This window comes from Phacochoerus africanus, chromosome 1 (genome assembly GCF_016906955.1).
Source record: "Phacochoerus africanus isolate WHEZ1 chromosome 1, ROS_Pafr_v1, whole genome shotgun sequence".
Lineage (NCBI taxonomy): Eukaryota > Metazoa > Chordata > Mammalia > Artiodactyla > Suidae > Phacochoerus > Phacochoerus africanus.
Window position 1 is genome coordinate 191,006,028 of NC_062544.1, and position 17,177 is coordinate 191,023,204.

Sequence of the window (17,177 nt, forward strand, 5' to 3'; positions counted from 1 at the left end):
GTTCATTGCAAGAACTCTGCTGTGTAGGAGGACAGTGTAAATGTTCCTCCTTGGATAAAATGTACCTGAGCTCTGTGGTAGCTTTGGCCAGCTCAGATACACATCTGTCTTGGGGAGAAGGAACCCAGACCAGGATAATGAGGGTTTTGTTGGGGTGATTTCTCATGAGGCTTTCTGACTGACATGAAAAACAGTTACAGCTCAGTTATGCAGAGATCACACATCTGGCTCACTCAGCTTTCCTCAGAGCTTCCCTCAGATAGTAAGTGGTCAAGGAAGATGGCGCAAGGCACAGAGGGGAGCTTCTCAGACCCCCAGAGACTGCTCCACTGTGTGTATATAACCAACAGCCTTGCTCCCAGCCAAAGGAAGATGTCAGGCAGCAAATTCTCAGATTTAAGGGGGTGTGGTTTGTGGTTCAGCCTAATGAGGAAGAGAGAAAAAAATAAAACAAAACAAACATAGAATTTAAACATAAGACCTCAAAGTAGGGGTGATTTCTCTAGGTTTATAAAGTCAAAATGCTTTACTAACTCCCTAGTACAGCACCTTGTCTTGTGACTAAACACAGATTGTAAACAGTGACCCTGCATCCCTAAGAAGAAACAAAGTTCTGGTCAGTCTGCTCTGTAGTAAAATAAGAACATGTGTCATTCCATCCACAGTTATTACAAAGTTCTGGTCAGTCTGCTCTGTAGTGAAATAAGAACATGTGTCATTCCATCCAGTTTGGGCCTTAAAGTTAACTGTTTGGATAGTAAGCCTTCCACATTCATTGCTTCATTTAAAGAAGTCCTGTCAGCTTTCTTAAGCACATCACATTCTCCAGGTCTCCCCTCAGAGCAGTGGGGGTGAGGCACACTTGTTTAAGTTGACTTAGCCACCAAAACCCAAGACTCACTTTTGGGGGAGCTGTCACTGTTAAATGATTGAAGACTGGCAAGCCCTCCTAAGTCTCTTGGCCTGACTTAACCCTCTTTAACTGTCAGTGTTTAGGGCCAAGTGGTCTTCTCAATGTATAACCTGAACATTTGTCTCTCTGTTTGTATTTGGAAAAGTCATTACCACTCTCCTCCCACCCCCATCACTAGGGAATAACCAAAAATATGGGAATAACCATAGTACATACTACTTTGTACCCTGAGGTTCATGTTTTGCATCAATGGTTTTCATTCTTTTTCCTGCCTTTTCCCTTGTCTTTTCTACAGTCCACGGCACAAAATTATTTCTGCTCTATGATAATTTAAGGACCGGTTGGCAGGCAGTTTCCTTGTTAAATAGCTGGGCATTATCGTTTCTAAAGAAAATTTATTGCTTTTTCTTTGTTCCTTGAATTTCAGGTAAATAAGTGAATATATCCTATATATGTGCATGGAGCAGAGAAAGGGGTATTTAAACATTGTTGGCTTTGTGAACCACCACCTCTAGATCAATCTCTTACCTTGTATTCTAGGTAGGATAATATCTGACTTTCCTTTGGTGAAACTCTTAGGGATTAGAAAACAGGCCTTGGATTTTTAACAAGCTGGTGTCTTAAGGAAAAGAGAATTAGCAACTTTGGTTATGAAAAGTGAGATGCTTTGGCACAGTTTATTAATTCTTCCATTTTTCTTCATGATTAAAGATGTAGTTGTTGGGTGGTTGAGTTATGTACTAGGAGTGTATAAGTTCCCACTGTTTGTTGTCTAAGGAGTGATTGTACATACAGTTGACTTTAACACACAGTTTTACCTGTCTTCCTCTCCCTTGCTCCCCTCTCAGTGATCTGCAGTAACCACTGCACATCTGTGAGGTGGATAATCCATCGTCTAGTAGAAAAAAATGGAGGAGTCAGGCATTGTTTACTGCATGGAACAGCTTCATTACCCAAAGTTGCCTGTATGTTTTTTCAAAGGCAAATGCAATTATCTCTTTGTGCCAGTGGACTTGGTGTCTTTGGGGAGCCTCTGTGTGGGCTCCCACACATTATCATCCTACATCTATAAGACTTCTATGGTATTGGCAGTCTATCCTTTTATCCTATACTGGAAGAACCTAGAATTTAACTCCTTACTTTGGACTTCATACCTGTGCTTAAGAGTACTGCCTAGTGGGCTGGATTGCTACGTTTTGATGATAGCAAGTCCCATTGTTCACTATGACACCAGCCAGAAGGTTTCTTCAATTGGAATTATCAGTGTTACGTATAATGTTAGTGTTGATACATTCTTGGGTATTAGCAATGGGTGACCAGGAGTGCCTGAATTTCTACTAGATCACAATTATGACCTCCTACCAGTGCCTGCACATGCAGGATGAAAAGAGTTCAAGTTCCATCCTTGTGCTTTTCTACGAGATGAGCAGGACTGGCCCTGTGGGAGAGGGCTTGGGTGCTCGCTACTTGAGCAGAGGCGAGAGGAGAGGACAGAGCCTCACCAGCAAGTGGCTTGGGACTCTTCCCTGGGGAGGAGTGAGGAAAAGGTGGAAGTGAGCATGGAGTGCTTCTTTCCATGGAAGTTTTATCCTCAGACCCCTTATGTAAATCAGTGCCCTGTTTTTCTAACCTGCATTGTTGAAGGACCATTAAAACATTATGCTTAGGAAATAAGTCTGTGTCTTATCATCAGTCTGAGGAAAAGTAGCCTTTCCTCATGCTCTAGTAGGGGGTCAAGTATATTTGAAATAAAATTGAAATGGACGTTAGTATTCCATTAGTAGTACTACTTGAAATCCAACAGTTGATGTCATGATAGTGAAAATTATCTTGGTTAATTTTATTGTGGAAGAATCTCTTTCCTACATCAGGATAAACTATTGGACTTTGGGTTTTGTACCTTTATTTGCTTAGGAACTGAGTAATTGCCTCATAAAACAGCATGATGGTACTGTTAACACTGAATTATAAGACCTGTTATTCAAGAATGTGCTTCCCTTGTTGGGACAAGACTTCGTTGTTTCGCACTTGAAATAATTAGTTTCTCCAAATGGGGTTATAATGAATAGTGTAAAATTTTACTGATTTAAATAAAAAAGTTTATAATGTCTTGGGTGGCTTTTATGCATCATTTGATACTTCCAGGAAAGGAGTTTATAATGATAAATAGTTTACTTCTGTCACACCTGGGACAAATTAGAGCTAATCATGAAAGGATTTGCCCCCTTTTTGCCTCATTGGGATATTGAATAATAAAGGATTAATTTACCTACTTTTGAATTGGGAATTTGGGAGAACTTTATTATGAATAAGAAAAAATTTATTGGAGTTCCCATTGTGGCTCAGCGGAAACGAATCTGACTAGGAACTATGAGGTTGAGGGTTCGATCCCTGACCTCACTCAGTGGGTTAAGGATTCAGTGTTGCCATGAGCTGTGGTGTAGGTTGCAGATGCGGCTCGGATCTGGCGTGGCTGTGGCTGTGGCCAGCAGCAATAACTCTGATTCGACCTCTAGCCTGGGAACTTCCATATGCCGTGGGTGTGGCCCTAAAAGGACAAAAGACAAAAAGAAAGAAAAAATTTATTTATTTGTCTTTTAGGGCCAACCTGTGGCATATGGAGGTTCCCAGGCTAGAGGTCCAATCGGAGCTGTAGCCTCCAGCCTATACCAGAGCCACAGCAACGTGGGATCCGAGCCACATCTGCAACCTACACCACAGCTCACAGCAACGCTGGATCCTTAACCCACTGACGAGGCCAGGGATTGAAACTGCGTCCTCATGGACGCTAGTCAGGTTTGTTAACTGCTGAGCCACAATGGGAACTCTGAATAAGAAAAATTTAAAATGGACTCTATGGCCGTTTATTTCTGAGCTGACTTAAAATGTCTGCGTGTATTTGTTTATTCTTCTTTGTCCATGCTATTAAACTTTTTGTGGCAAAAATTTTAAACATAAGTGAAGGATACATAAATACTTCTTAAAGAATATATTATCATTCTAAATAGGAATTTATTGTTATTTTCCTGCTATTGTGTTGAAAACTAGATTTTGTTAGCAAGTTCCATTATGGAATGAAAGTGGGCTTTATGTTGTTTAGAATACTTGTATGAAAGTCATTTATTCTGTGGAGACAGTGGAATCTGCCTTTCAGCCGCGTTCTGTACAGGGTGCCATGGGTACTGTCAGATACAGGGAAGCTCAAGATGTGCACAGGTGATAAAGCTGTAAAGCAACAGGTTAAATCCAATTCAAGGAAATGATGGGAGAGAGATAATAAGAACATGATTAATTACCAAGTTAATGGCAAGGTCAGAAATTGCAACAATTGCAGTGTAGGTAGTTAATCTTAAACTGTTTACTTGCTTGGATTAACTGCTCATGAACAGTATTTTAATCCTAATGAAAGAGAAAATCTGTTCTTAGAGGTCATTGTCTTTGGCCTTATTTTCCATAGTTACCTTAAAGATAATGATAGGATTAGTGTTCATTTAACACTTTGACTTCAAGTTATCTCATTTTATTCTCAGAAAGATCCCTGGAGTTAGGGGACTTACTATTATGCTATTCATATGTTTTTAAAGTTTATAACTAAATGACAAAGCTGAGGAACTGGAGGTGGTGTTCACTTGGCCCCTTGGAGACACAGGTCTGTGGTCTCCTAGTTCAGGATATTTCTTTGCTTTTGCTTTATCTGGCCCCACTGAGACAGAAATATAACGCTTTGTGACTAGAAGAATTTGACCTCATGATAGTGCACTTAAATTGCTGACCTACTACAGGTGAATTTTTGTGGTCTTGAGTCCTTTTTTAAAAATGGTGATTTTCTTGCAGGAAGCCAGTTGAGGGAAATTCTCCATGAATGTACGTCACAATGATGATGACCGACCAAATCCCTCTGGAACTGCCGCCGTTGCTGAATGGAGAGGTAGCCATGATGCCTCACCTGGTGAATGGAGATGCAGCTCAGCAGGTCGGTGCAGGAAGAGGGAAACTCTCACATTGTCCCATTGGGAAACATGAACTCAGAAGCTGTTTCATTTTGAGATTGATTCAAAGATGTGCGATCTGGGAGTTCCTGTTGTGGCTCAGCAGTTAGTGAACCCAACTAGCATCCATGAGGATACGGATTCAATCCCTGGCCTCGTTCAGTGGGTTTAGGATCCGGCGTTGCCGTGAGCTGTGGTGTAGGTTGCAGATGTGGCTCCGATCCCGAGTTGCTGTGGCTCTGGCCTAGGCCAGTGGCTGCAGTTACGATTGGACCCCTGGGCTGGGAACTTCCATGTGCCTTGGGTGCGGCCCTGAAAGACAAAAAGACCAAAAAAAAAAAAAAGATCTGTGATTTTGAAACTTTGTTGTTCTCTAGGGTCAAGTGTTTTCACTGTAGAATTACCATATGATTTTTTAAATATCAGAAGTTTTAGTTTTTGAAAACAGCAAACCTTACCTAATCCAGTTGGTATTTTTGAAGCATCAAAATGATATGTCTGATTTTTGAAATGAATCATTTTGAAAATATGTACAGTCTTTGGAATAACGTACTGTTTACTCGTGTCACGTATTGTGCTCGACTGGTTTGCCTGGTTGGCCAGAGCAGAACGGCTTGAACATGATGCCTAGGGGGTGGGTCAGGTTTGCATCTCACGCAGCGGGTGACTGATAGGATGCACAGGTCTGTGTGCATCCACCCAGACTCCTGGAGCCATCCTTCCCAGTGTAGTGCCTGCTGCTTAGAAAATGATGGTTCTTATTTTCTGTAAAACTCCTGTCACTAGTTTGACATTACAGAGTAGAAAAGTTATTCCTGAGCTCATTCCTGTAGCACTTGGGAAAATATTTAAATGGTAAGTAAAACTTTAAAAATTATGAGAGACCAGTATTGTCTCTGATACTGTTAATTAAATTTTTTAATTGACTACTAAAACTGAGTCCCTCAGTCTGGTACTAAATAAATGCCAGTTTTTTTATATTTGTGTAATTCTTTAGAGCCAGAAAAGTAAGAATCTTTGATGAAAAGTCGAATTGTGAACAATTGCTTGAAAAATATTTATGCAAAGTATATTAATAATTCAGAGAAGTTAATCGGCCATTTATTTGATGTCAGTACGTTGCTGCCTCTCCACCCCCCATCTATCCTAGCGCATTTCCACTGTTTATCCATCTTAGTACATTAATATTCGTATATACCTCTGTTGAATCCTGCTTTGCTGCTTAATAATTTATATATATTACTTTGTCCTGCATTAGACTATGAACTCCTTAAGAACAAAGTACATCTAATAGGTGCTCAATAAATGTTTGTCAGTTGAATAACTTTCTTCTCTTCTTGCCACTGATGCAGGTATCTCCCTTCCTGACTCCTGATTCTCTCTCAGCTCATTTCCACCAACCTACTGTGATATCTTTTATCTTAAACACATAAATAACTATACCTCTTGTCCACCCAACAAAAACATACTCCCTCCACTGACCCATCATTCCCCTCCAGTTACCACCTCACATTTCTGCTCTCCTTTACAGCAAGCAGTACTTCTAAGCAGAGCTTCTGCTTCCTTGCCTCCACTCCTCTCTTCTTCAAGTCTCTGCTTGTTCCTTCTCATCTTTCACTCCAGACTGTCAGCAAGTCCTGTGGGTCTTTTCTCAGGAATATTACTGAAACCATACTTTGCTGTGTCCACTTCATTTCCATGGCCACTCCTGGACTCTGAGCCAACACCTTTCAGCAGGGTAGGACAGTCCTTCTCACTGGTCTCTCTGCTTTTACTTTTGCTCCACACAGCAGTCCACTGAGTCCTCTAAAAACATAAATGCACCATGTCGCTGCCCTGCTCAGGGCTGTCCTGTTCCACCTGAGATAAAATTCGAGCACAGCGCTGTGGCCACTCACATAGTTAGTGCTTGCCTCTCTCCATCATCCTTCTGCTGCTCTGCTCTGGCCACTCGTGGGAAGATCTCAAATTGCTATCAGTGGTTTAAAGATGTGGTGTTTGGTCTCCTTTCTTTTCACTAGTTAGAAGGAGAAAAAAGGGCAAGGTATTCAAATATGACTAAACTTGGAAGCAACTCAGGTCTTACAGATGTTGTTACCTGCTCATGGTTTATGTATGTACCTAAGAGACCTGCTTGCTATGCACCATTTTTGTGTTTTGATTATTTTTCCCTCATTTCTGTAATTCATTTTGCTTAAAGTGGCCTTTTGTAGTATATAAGCCAACATCCAAAGCTCTTAGAATTTTCCAGTTTTTCTCTTCAGAAATAAACTCCTTTATACCTAGAAATGACCAGAGACTTAAAAAAGACTGAACTTCCTCAGAACGTCATGTGGTATTTCCTACTCTGTATATCTACCTCAGCTCTTAAGTAGAAGCTGCTTAGTAATTTTGGTTGATAAAATCACATTTTAATTTCAGATGAGAAGTTTTCTATAAAGCCAAGAAACGGGAAAATTTGTTAATTAATCTGTTGTATAATCAGTCACATACATCAAGCTTTCTCAGACTGAGATACTTTAAACAAATCTTGTGGGAAGGAAATGTTTCAGTCTTTCTAATTAGTTAATATGTTTGTGCTAGAAACATTGACATTTATAAGTTATGTGGACCAAGCTATTGACTGGCATTAACCCTAAATTTCCCTTAATGGAACACAGTTGTCAAGTTGGCAGAGTGTGTTTGAAATGTCCCTCTCAGCAGGAACAGCCCAAGATTTATTATTACTTGTTATTGTCTCTGGGTCACTGCCGCTCAGCCTAGGCAGTGGCCTATGTGCCCCATACTTTCTCCCTTTTTCTGCCCCAGAGTCTCCGTTCTGGGTATTCCTCATTCCCACAAGCCGTCACTCTTTCCTCTGGGCTCCAACACTTAGCTTTGGCCAAGGTAAGTGTAGTGGAGTCCTCAGGGCCTGTGTGTAGAAGCTGGGTTGGGAAAGGAAGACCCAAGGAGCAAGCAAAACCAAAACCAGTGGAGAAATACTGGAGAGGAGGGGGTGGGGGGAGGAAGGGGAGGGGTAGGGGTTCCCCAAAGAGTCCAAGGACCAAAAGTGAGGATCCAAGCCAGGATTTAAGAGTCAGGGGCTGCATGAGTTTTGAGTGCTTGCCCAGTACACCTGCTGGTATTTGCTGCTTGCGCTAAGAGCATGTGCAGCGTGGTGCTCATGTGGGTTTATGAGAAAGGATCAGGACCCAGGAGACATACCAGAGAAAATTATATAGTATTTTCTGAGGTTTCTGCTGTGCTGTCCCTTGGAGGCAATACTTTTTCATCTTAACAAGGACCATTTGGAGGTCCAGGGCTGACTTCAGTGATGGACATTGCAGACACTGTCCCACAGACCCCTGGGGTGACATTTGATGGGACAGGCACTTGAGCCACCCTCTGAATTATACAGTTGTAAAGAGCTGTCCACTGGCGATGGCTCTGCCTCTCTGTTTCTGTTAGGAGTGTATATGGTGAAGCTTACCTGGTATGTGTTTACAGCATTCTTAATACTTTGCAGCTGTATGAGGACATTCTGAACACTTCTATGTATGCAAAGAACCACCACAGTTATGAGAAAGCTCTTCAGTCCCCACAGCCCTCCTCCTCCTGATTTCTGTCCTGATAGTTTCTGGATTTAATTAGGACGAGTTCTTGGCAAGATTCTCTGCTCTGTTCTGACTCTCTAAATAAGAGACGCTGTTAATTTTCATTGTCTGAAGTCATGTTAAGTTTGAAACCTTGTTTTGTCACTTTATAGAGGTAGCAGGAAAAGGATGACTTCTTAAAATGAAAAGCCATCTTCATTATGAATGAAGATTGAAAGTATACTATCAGCTAAAGAACAAGCAAGAACAGTAATAAATATATAAGATAAACAGAAGGAACAGCTTTATTGAGATAAAATCCACATGCCATGTAATTCACTTATTTAAAGTATACAATTTGACGAAATTGATTATATTCACCGAATTGTGCAACCATGACCACAGTTAATCTTAGAATATACGTATCACCCAGAAAAGAAACCCTCCAGCAGTCACTCTCTCTATTCCCTTCTCTCCCCTATTCCTAGGCAGCCACTAACCTCCCTTCTGTAGATAATGTGCCCATTCTGGACATTTCATATAAATGAAATCATACGACATGTGGCCTCTTATGTCTGGCTCTTTTCCCTTAGTGTAATGTTTTCAAGGTTTGTCCATGTTGCAGTGCGTGTCAGCACAGGCAGACTGCGGAGGTATCTCGAGTTTGGTTCCAGACCCCTGTAGTAAAGCCAGTGTTGCGACAGTCACGTGAATGTCTTGGTTTCTCTGTGCATATAAAAGTTCTGTGTATACTATACTGTAGTCTCTTGAATGTGCACTAGCATGTCTGAAAAAACAATGTACCTACCTTGATTTAAAAATGCTTTATTGCTAAAAAATACCATCTGAGCCTTCAAGTGAGTTATAATTTTTTTTTGCAATAGTATCATCAGAGATCACTGATCATAGATCACCATAACAATCATAAGAATAATGAAAAAGTTTGAAATATTGCAAGAATTAACAAACTGTGACATAGAGACACAAAGTGAGCAAAGACCATTGGAAAAATGGCCTTACTCTACTTGGAGTTACCATGTTAAAACCTTTAATTTGTAAAAACTCAATTTTCTGTGAAGCACAATAAAAAAGCCCAATAAAATGAAGTATGTATGGGAGTTCCCATTGTGGCTCAGCAGTAACAAATCCAACTATTATACATGAGGATGTGGGTTCAATCACTGGCTTCACTCAGTGGGTTAAGGATCCAGTGTTGCCAGGAGCTCTGGTGTAGGTCACAGACGCACCTCAGATCTGACATTGCTGTGGCTGAGGAGTAGGCCGGGAGCTATGGCTCCATTTGGGCTCCTAGCCTGGGAACTTCGATATGCCACAGGAGCAGCCCTAAAAAAAAAAAAAAATCAACAAGGTATATGTACCTTATACCTTTCTGAGTGCCAGTTAATACTCTGTTGTATGGATAATACCACATTTTATTTATCTGTTCATCAGTAGATGGAGATTTGGATTGTTTCTACTCTCTTTGGTTCTTATCAGTAATACTGCTATGAGCGTTTGTGTGCAGATTTTTGTGTGGATGTATGTTTATGTTTCTTTTGGGTATATACCTAGGAGTGAAATTGTACAGCTTTATTTTTAGCTATTTTCTAAATAAAGTACTTCTCTCACTATAATTTCTTTTACCTCTAAATAGATCAACATAGCTAAATAAAGTTTGATATACCTAACTGCATACTGTTCTTGAGTTATAAAAGTCAGATTTCCACCTGAGTTTTTGTGTGTGGCTATATAAATTACAGTGACTGCCCTTCAGTAATCAAAATATTGGCATTTCATGTGTTACATTTAGGAACCTAATGATGTATTAATTTAACTCTTTGTGAAGGACTTTTACCACATCTTGGAGATTTCAAGCAGCAGCAGCTAGTTTGAACATGAAAGAGTAAACAACCTGTTTTCCAGCTTGTTCTACTGGTTTAGTATCTTCTTTTTTTTTGTCTTTTTAGGGCTGCATCTGTGCCATATGGAAGTTCCCAGGCTAGGGGTCCAATTGGAGCTGTAGCTGCTGTCCTACACCACAGCCATAGCAGCGTCTTATCTGAGTGGCATCTGTGACCTACACCATAGCTCACGGCAATGCCCGATCCTTAACCCACTGAGTGAGGCCAGGGATTGAACCTGCATCCTCATGGATACTAGTCGAGTTCATTACCACTGAGCCACAACGGGAACTCCTGGTTTAATGTCTTAATAATCTCTGGAGAAGAATCACAGCAGCTTCACATTAAATAAAGAAACCATTAGGTTAATCATAGAGCGTTAACATGGAATTTACAGATTTGCTAATTTAATCTGTGGCACATAACCTACACGATGGTGGTATGCCACTTTCTTTTTTTAACTTTTATTGAAATGTGGTTAACTTACAAGGTTGTAATAATTTCTGCTCTACAACAAAGTGACCCAGTGATACATTTGTACATATCCATTCTCTCTCAGATTCTTTTCCCACATAGATTATCACAGACTACTGGGTAGAGTTTTCTGTGCTATGTATAGAGCAGGTCCCTGTTGGCCAATCATTCTATATATGTGGTATGCCACTTTATATTCTTTGCGACACTTCTCATGTATGTATTCATCACGTCAGGGGGGTTGGGGATAGAGTTAGATGCTTCTTTGTCCTGAAGAGCATTTAGCACATAGAGAGTACCCAGCAAATATTTTGTCATCTTTTATTTCTTATGTCTTGCTTTTTTTTTTTAAGTTTCCAGAATATTAATTGCTAATGAGTATTCATATGCCTCTTCTGCAGGAAGTAAATCTTAAAAGTAAACAGAGAATTGTTCCTGGGATAGCATGTTAACAGGTGTGCCCCTGAAGACAGGAGGTTAAAGTTGCCTCAGTCATGTCCAGTTGTCCTGACTTTTGCCTAGACATCTCTGTTGCGCATGTTATTTTATTGGAAGTGAGGGTATTCCCCCCCCCTTTTGTTTCTTTCTTTCTTTTTTTTTCTGAAAGCCTTTGCTTCCCCTAGACAGACGACACAGCCAGAGTTTTCCTGGAGCATTCTTTTGAGTACACATTTCCAGACAGCACATTAAACATATTAAAACTTTCCACGTTCAGACGTGCTCGTCTTCAGCATGTCTTTTACATCAAATATACTTCTCCGCCTCCTAATCCAATGACCTTTTCTGTTCTGGTTGATGTCTTCTTAATAACTTTTCCCCTGATGGCTTCCTTCTTGCATTCAGTAGTTGAAATCCTCTCACCACACAGGTTTACTCTTCACACATACTGATGGCCTCTGTGTCAGGGGGACCTGGAAAGAGGTTTATAATCAGTATAGTGTAGAAAAATGCATAAAGGGCTCTTGGGAGCCTGACCCAGGAAAAGGAAGGATATTCCGATGAGAATGGACCTGGCAAGTTAAAATAGAAGCTGCAGCTATTGTTGCTGAGTAACATTATATAACAGCTCCTTTTATGATAGAATCCTACTTAAAGGCTGGGGCTTGAGCTAGAAAGTAGAAGTTGGACTAATCAGATGTTGACTCTAGAAAACCAAGTATGGGGAAGCTCAGTTTTTGATCAGACTCTTCAGCATCGAGATAGATGAGAACTGTGTAACCTGTGCAAATGTTTAAAGAAAATTATTACTGCAAACTGCCGTCCGCATTCTCACTACTACTCAAACTTATAAGGCCTCTGGTGTCAAGATATTACCAGCCTCTCTTCTTTGAGAGTTGGGATGGAAAGGAGGAATGAGAGGGTATGATTTATGACTGAATTAAAGAGTGACTGAATAATAGATTTGTTCATTTTAATAAGCATTTATCAAAAGTCTTCGATGCCAGAACTGTATTAGGTGCTGGCGACACCAAGATGAATAAGACACTATTTTTGCCTTAAAGGAATGAGCAGTCTAGTTGGGGAGCAAAATGTGGTTTACCCAACAAAAAAAAAAAGTCTGTATTTACACATGTGCAGAACCACGGGAGAAGTGCTTGGATTGCAGATTGTATCAGTGCCTTGGGAGCGCAAAAGGGAGGGGCGGATCAGGGAGTGGGACAGGCAGGCAGGAAACCAGACCAGGCAAGGAAAATTGTCTATGGGGAGGCTGGGCCTGAACAGAGGTCTCGCTGTTATTCAAGCTTTGCCTGTCATGTAATCAGTTTCTCTTTTATGAAATGAGAATTCTCTGTTGGGATAGTATAGTCCGTGGAGAGCTAGTGCTAGTGGCACCCCAAGCAAACTGTATCTACACATTCTACAAGTTCTTTTCTGGAACCTTTGCTGTCAGTATTCTTGCTAGTTTGTCCTCTGATGCCGCCAGCCTGGAGATCCACTCTAAGCCTCTCCATATTTGTTCCTCAGAATTATCAACTCTGCAGAGGTGCAGATCACGAGCACCCCTTAACTAGAGCCACTTGCTAGCAGCACAGGCAGCCACCTTCATTTATGAGGGCATCTTTTTAACTGTTTTGAAAAAAAAAATTGTGTGAGTTTATCCAGGTTTGTGGTCCAATTTTACAATCCTCTCTGCCTTAGGTTTGCCAATTCCTCTCACTACAAAAGCTTCCGAAAAGGCATAATCTCTGTCTCATAATGGAAAATGTTGGTGCCGTGTTATCAGAGGGTGGTGTTATGTGTGGCACCCATCATAATTATGACAGCTCTGAGCTGTCTGGGTTGAGAGACACTTCAGACTTTAATTAGCCAAAGGCAATAATAAGAAGATATAAGATGTTGTTGGTATCCTTCAAATAGTAGAAATACAGCTACCTTCAGAAGGAGAGGATTAAGGAAAAACACTGGCGTGTCAGTGTTGCACTGCAAAATAACAGCAATTTAAAACTCTCCAGTGGTTTTAACATTATGTTTGTTTTCAGCTTATTGTAATGTCTGTCTGGTTGCACTTAAACCCCAGGAGAGCAGGGGCCGTGTGTCTCTTGCTCACACTGTGCCTGGTGTGAGGTGGCATTCAGCAAGTCCTTCAGAGTGGATGAAGGATGAACAAATTTAATTCATCTAAACCAGGGCTCGAAAACTAGCTACCTGTTTTACTTGTTGTACAAGCATTTATACTTAACAAAAAAATAAATAGGTGCCAACATTTAACAATGGGAAGATTTACACAAAATTCTGGATCTTTCTGTTTATGTCGAAAACCTGGAATATCTGAGCACTAGGTTGGTCATCCTGCTTGGCAATAGTTGACTGGTACGGAGTGGCCACTGCCCACTTTAGATGGGGTGTGTCATACTCAGGCCTCACTCAGTCTATGTCACTCAATTTCCAAACTTCCCTGGGCTCTGTGGTCACCTGAATTTGGAACCTTGGAATTGTTAAATTTTTTACCCTTAAAATAGCACCTTGTGTTCACACAAATATGTTTTTAAATATAGCAAAAATGTTTAAGGTTTTTCAGGCACACTTGTTGAATATAATCTGATGAAATGAATTTAAGCCTCTTAGTTTTCTGCTTTCCTTTTGATTTGAGCAGTATTTAAGCCCCTCGTCAGTGCTGCACTGGGCTCTCACCAAGTTTTGGAAGGGTAGAAGAAGCAATCAGTCACCTAGGTTTTATTGTTTACAGACTAGTTGGGGACATTAAACACAGATGCAAGGTATTAGCTTTTGAAAGGATAGAGATGCAAATACTTGTGTTTACAGCCTTTTTTACAGTCTCCAAGAATTGTCTTCCTTATTGAAATAGAATTTTTTAAAAGTAAACTTTCCCTGGTATTACCTAAATGAGGCATTTTTATTTAAATTATTTTTGTATTGTTTTTCTCTTTGAATAAGACTGTGATAGATTTCCAACCTAATTTCCATTTTTTTGAAAATTAATATTTGACATATTGAATGTGATACGATAGCCACTGGTGTATCTTATAGTGCAGTAAAAATGATGGATGTACAAACACGCAGAGGAAGAAAAAAATAAGACAGTTCTCTATCCAGAATGTGTTCAGACATATGTTTGTACATTATCATTTTCATGTTGGCAGACTCTTCTTTTTTTTGTGCAACTGACTGATTTCAAATATGACTACTTAGAAATTATACATTACACTCCAAGTAAGACAATAGTGAGCAAGCTTCATAAAATTAGTAACATTAGGTGTTCCCTGGTGGCTTAGCAGGTTAAAGATCCAGCGTTGTCACTACTGTGGCTCAGGTTGCTGTTGTGTCTTGGGTTTGATCCCTAGTCTGGGAACTTCCACATGCAATGGGTGCCCCCCGCCCATAGTAACATTAACCTCTAAATTCCAAACACAGATGAAAAAAATAAACAGCCTGCTGGGGAGCCAGTTGCTGCAGCAGCATACATAGTATTGTATCCAGGTAATCTGAGGCTTAGCTGCCTGCATACTACATTAGTTTTCTCATTTAAATTGGGATTGGTCAGAACTAGGTGCCACTTAGTTATTTTCCAGACAACTATTGGGGCTGAACTGTAGTGGGCCTCCAGACAAAACAAGTCACTGTCATTTTAGTATTCATGCCTAAGTCAGTACTGCTTCTCGGCCCTGGGCCTTTTTCTCTAACAGGCAACCATCAGAGAGATCATTGCTGGGAGGGAATCTGTTTTATGTACAGCAAATATGTTTAGCACAACAATTAACTAGAATAATTTGACCTGAATCCATTCTTTATTGCCCATTTCATGTCCCTGCAGTGTAGTAGATGCATATTTGGATAAAATGGACAGTCTACCTTTAGAAAATTACTTTGCCAAGGGTTTCTGGTTTGCAGATAATTAGGCAACTGGTTAAGTGGAGACAGCTGAAAATCAGGTACCTAGTCAAGTTTTACGGGTAGGTTGACTAGAGAGTGTTTATATCAGTAAAAGGTTTCATTATACTGAGCCTTAAACAACTTGGATTTGAACTGTGTGGTTCCACTTACACATTTTTTTTTTTTTAATATTTTTCAATAGTAAATGCTACAGATCTATACTATCTACCATTGGTTGAGTCCACAGATGCACAACTTAAGGACACCAAGGACCCACTAATGCCAGAGGCTGACTCTAAGTTATGGACAGATTATCTACTATGTGGACTGTTGGTGCCCCTAACCTCTGAGTTTTTCAAGGGTCAGCTATGTTTTTAAAAAGTGGAAATCATTTCTTGTGAGCAAAACCTTAGATTTGGAGAGAAATGGATTTGTTATCCAGTTGTGTTACATGACTTAACTTTTAGAAGGAGTCATTAAAATGTTAGGTTTTTTTAAGTAGACAGAAAAACTCAACACTGAAATATGTTATTTGGATAGACGTTTCTTTGGTCTTTATGTATATTGGAATATTGAGTTGTCATTCTGGTTCATGGGGGAAACTGACGCATCGAAGAATTTGCTTTAGTTAGTGATGTTTTTGGTGGCTAAATTGGCCAGAGTTATGCAGCTCATTTATCTGTTCTGATTTGTTTTGCGTTGACAGAATGAGTCTATTTAAAACGCATCCTAATTCTTATTACCTTAGCAAAAAGGCCATATTGGAAAGCATCCCCATAGAATGGCTGTTTCTTCATAATTTATTTGGTGACCTCAACCATGATTGAAAATAAGTGTAATATAAAATACAAATATAATATGAATTACAAAGGAATGGCATCCATATTTTTCTTATAAGGCTTGTGTTGAGAAATCAGACCTTAGGCTTATTATATATACTGTCTGTGAATTATATCTGTTTTAAAGATTCAGGGAGGAGTTCTCTTGTGGTGCAGCAGGTTAAGGAACCAGCATTGTCACTGCTGTGGCTGAGGTTGCTGCTGTGGTGCAGGTTTGATCCCTTGCCTTGAAACTTCCACATGCTGCAGGCACAGCCCCCCTCCCACCCCTAAAAGACTCAGGGAATCAATTGGGGAGTTGGGTGATAGAGGACATAATCCTTCAATAGATGGGTTTTCATATCCCCTTTACTTCTCAGACTTTTTTTCTTTTTTCTTCTTGTGTTTGTTTTTGTTTTTTATCTTTATAGGGCCTCACCCAAGGCATATGGAGGTTCCTAGGCTAGGCGCCCCATCAGAGCTGTAGCCACCACCCACAGCCACAGCAATGCCAGATCTGAACCGTGTCTGCGACCTACACCACGGCTCACGGCAATGCCGGATCCTTAACCCACTGAGTGAGGCCAGGGATTGAACCCTGGTCCTCATGGATCCTAGTTGGGTTTGTTAACCACTGAGACACGATGGGAACTTCAGTTTTCTTATTTTTAAAGTGGTTTACTCAGGGTCAGGCACTGACAATCATCTCACTTTTTATTGATTGCCTCTCTGCACCATGCTACTTCTAGCTGCCTTGGAACTTTAAAGATCCTCCATTAAGGAGACTTGAAGATGGGCATCACTCCCCATGTATGCTCCTTCTTTGCAGGGAGGCAGTGGCTCATTTTCTAAGAATTATTCTAAAATCTTGGGGGAAGTGTGGGCTAAAATATTCTCTAATATTCCAGAGATTTCAGTGTCTTAACAACGTAAACGATATAGTAAAAGTCAGATTTGGAGCATTGAAAGAATGCCAAGTGTCTAACTAAATTTTTGGCATTTGCCTTACTCCTTAAGCTTGCTGATTACCAGGCTTTTAGTCTCAATTTTATGCTCAACTTTTTAGTTGATTGATTATTTGTTAAATATTTGGAAAGAATGGCTTTTGATGTTTTCATTTCTCTGTTCCCCGTGTGGTAGGAGGAACAAAGTTATTATTTGAGGGCTTATAATGTGCT

At 40.3% G+C, this 17,177-nt stretch overlaps 1 protein-coding gene across 4 annotated transcripts in view; it reads left to right on the forward strand.

The window, feature by feature from the left end:
* FNDC3B (fibronectin type III domain containing 3B) overlaps positions 1–17,177 on the forward strand; it is a 345,183-nt gene that overhangs the window by 64,925 nt on the left and 263,081 nt on the right. For all 4 annotated transcript variants that reach the window (XM_047786565.1, XM_047786588.1, XM_047786572.1 and 1 more), the window contains one exon: positions 4,748–4,886. In XM_047786565.1, the coding sequence (XP_047642521.1) occupies positions 4,776–4,886 (111 nt within the window). In that variant the 5' untranslated portion in view covers positions 4,748–4,775. The remainder of the gene's footprint in view (positions 1–4,747; positions 4,887–17,177) is intronic.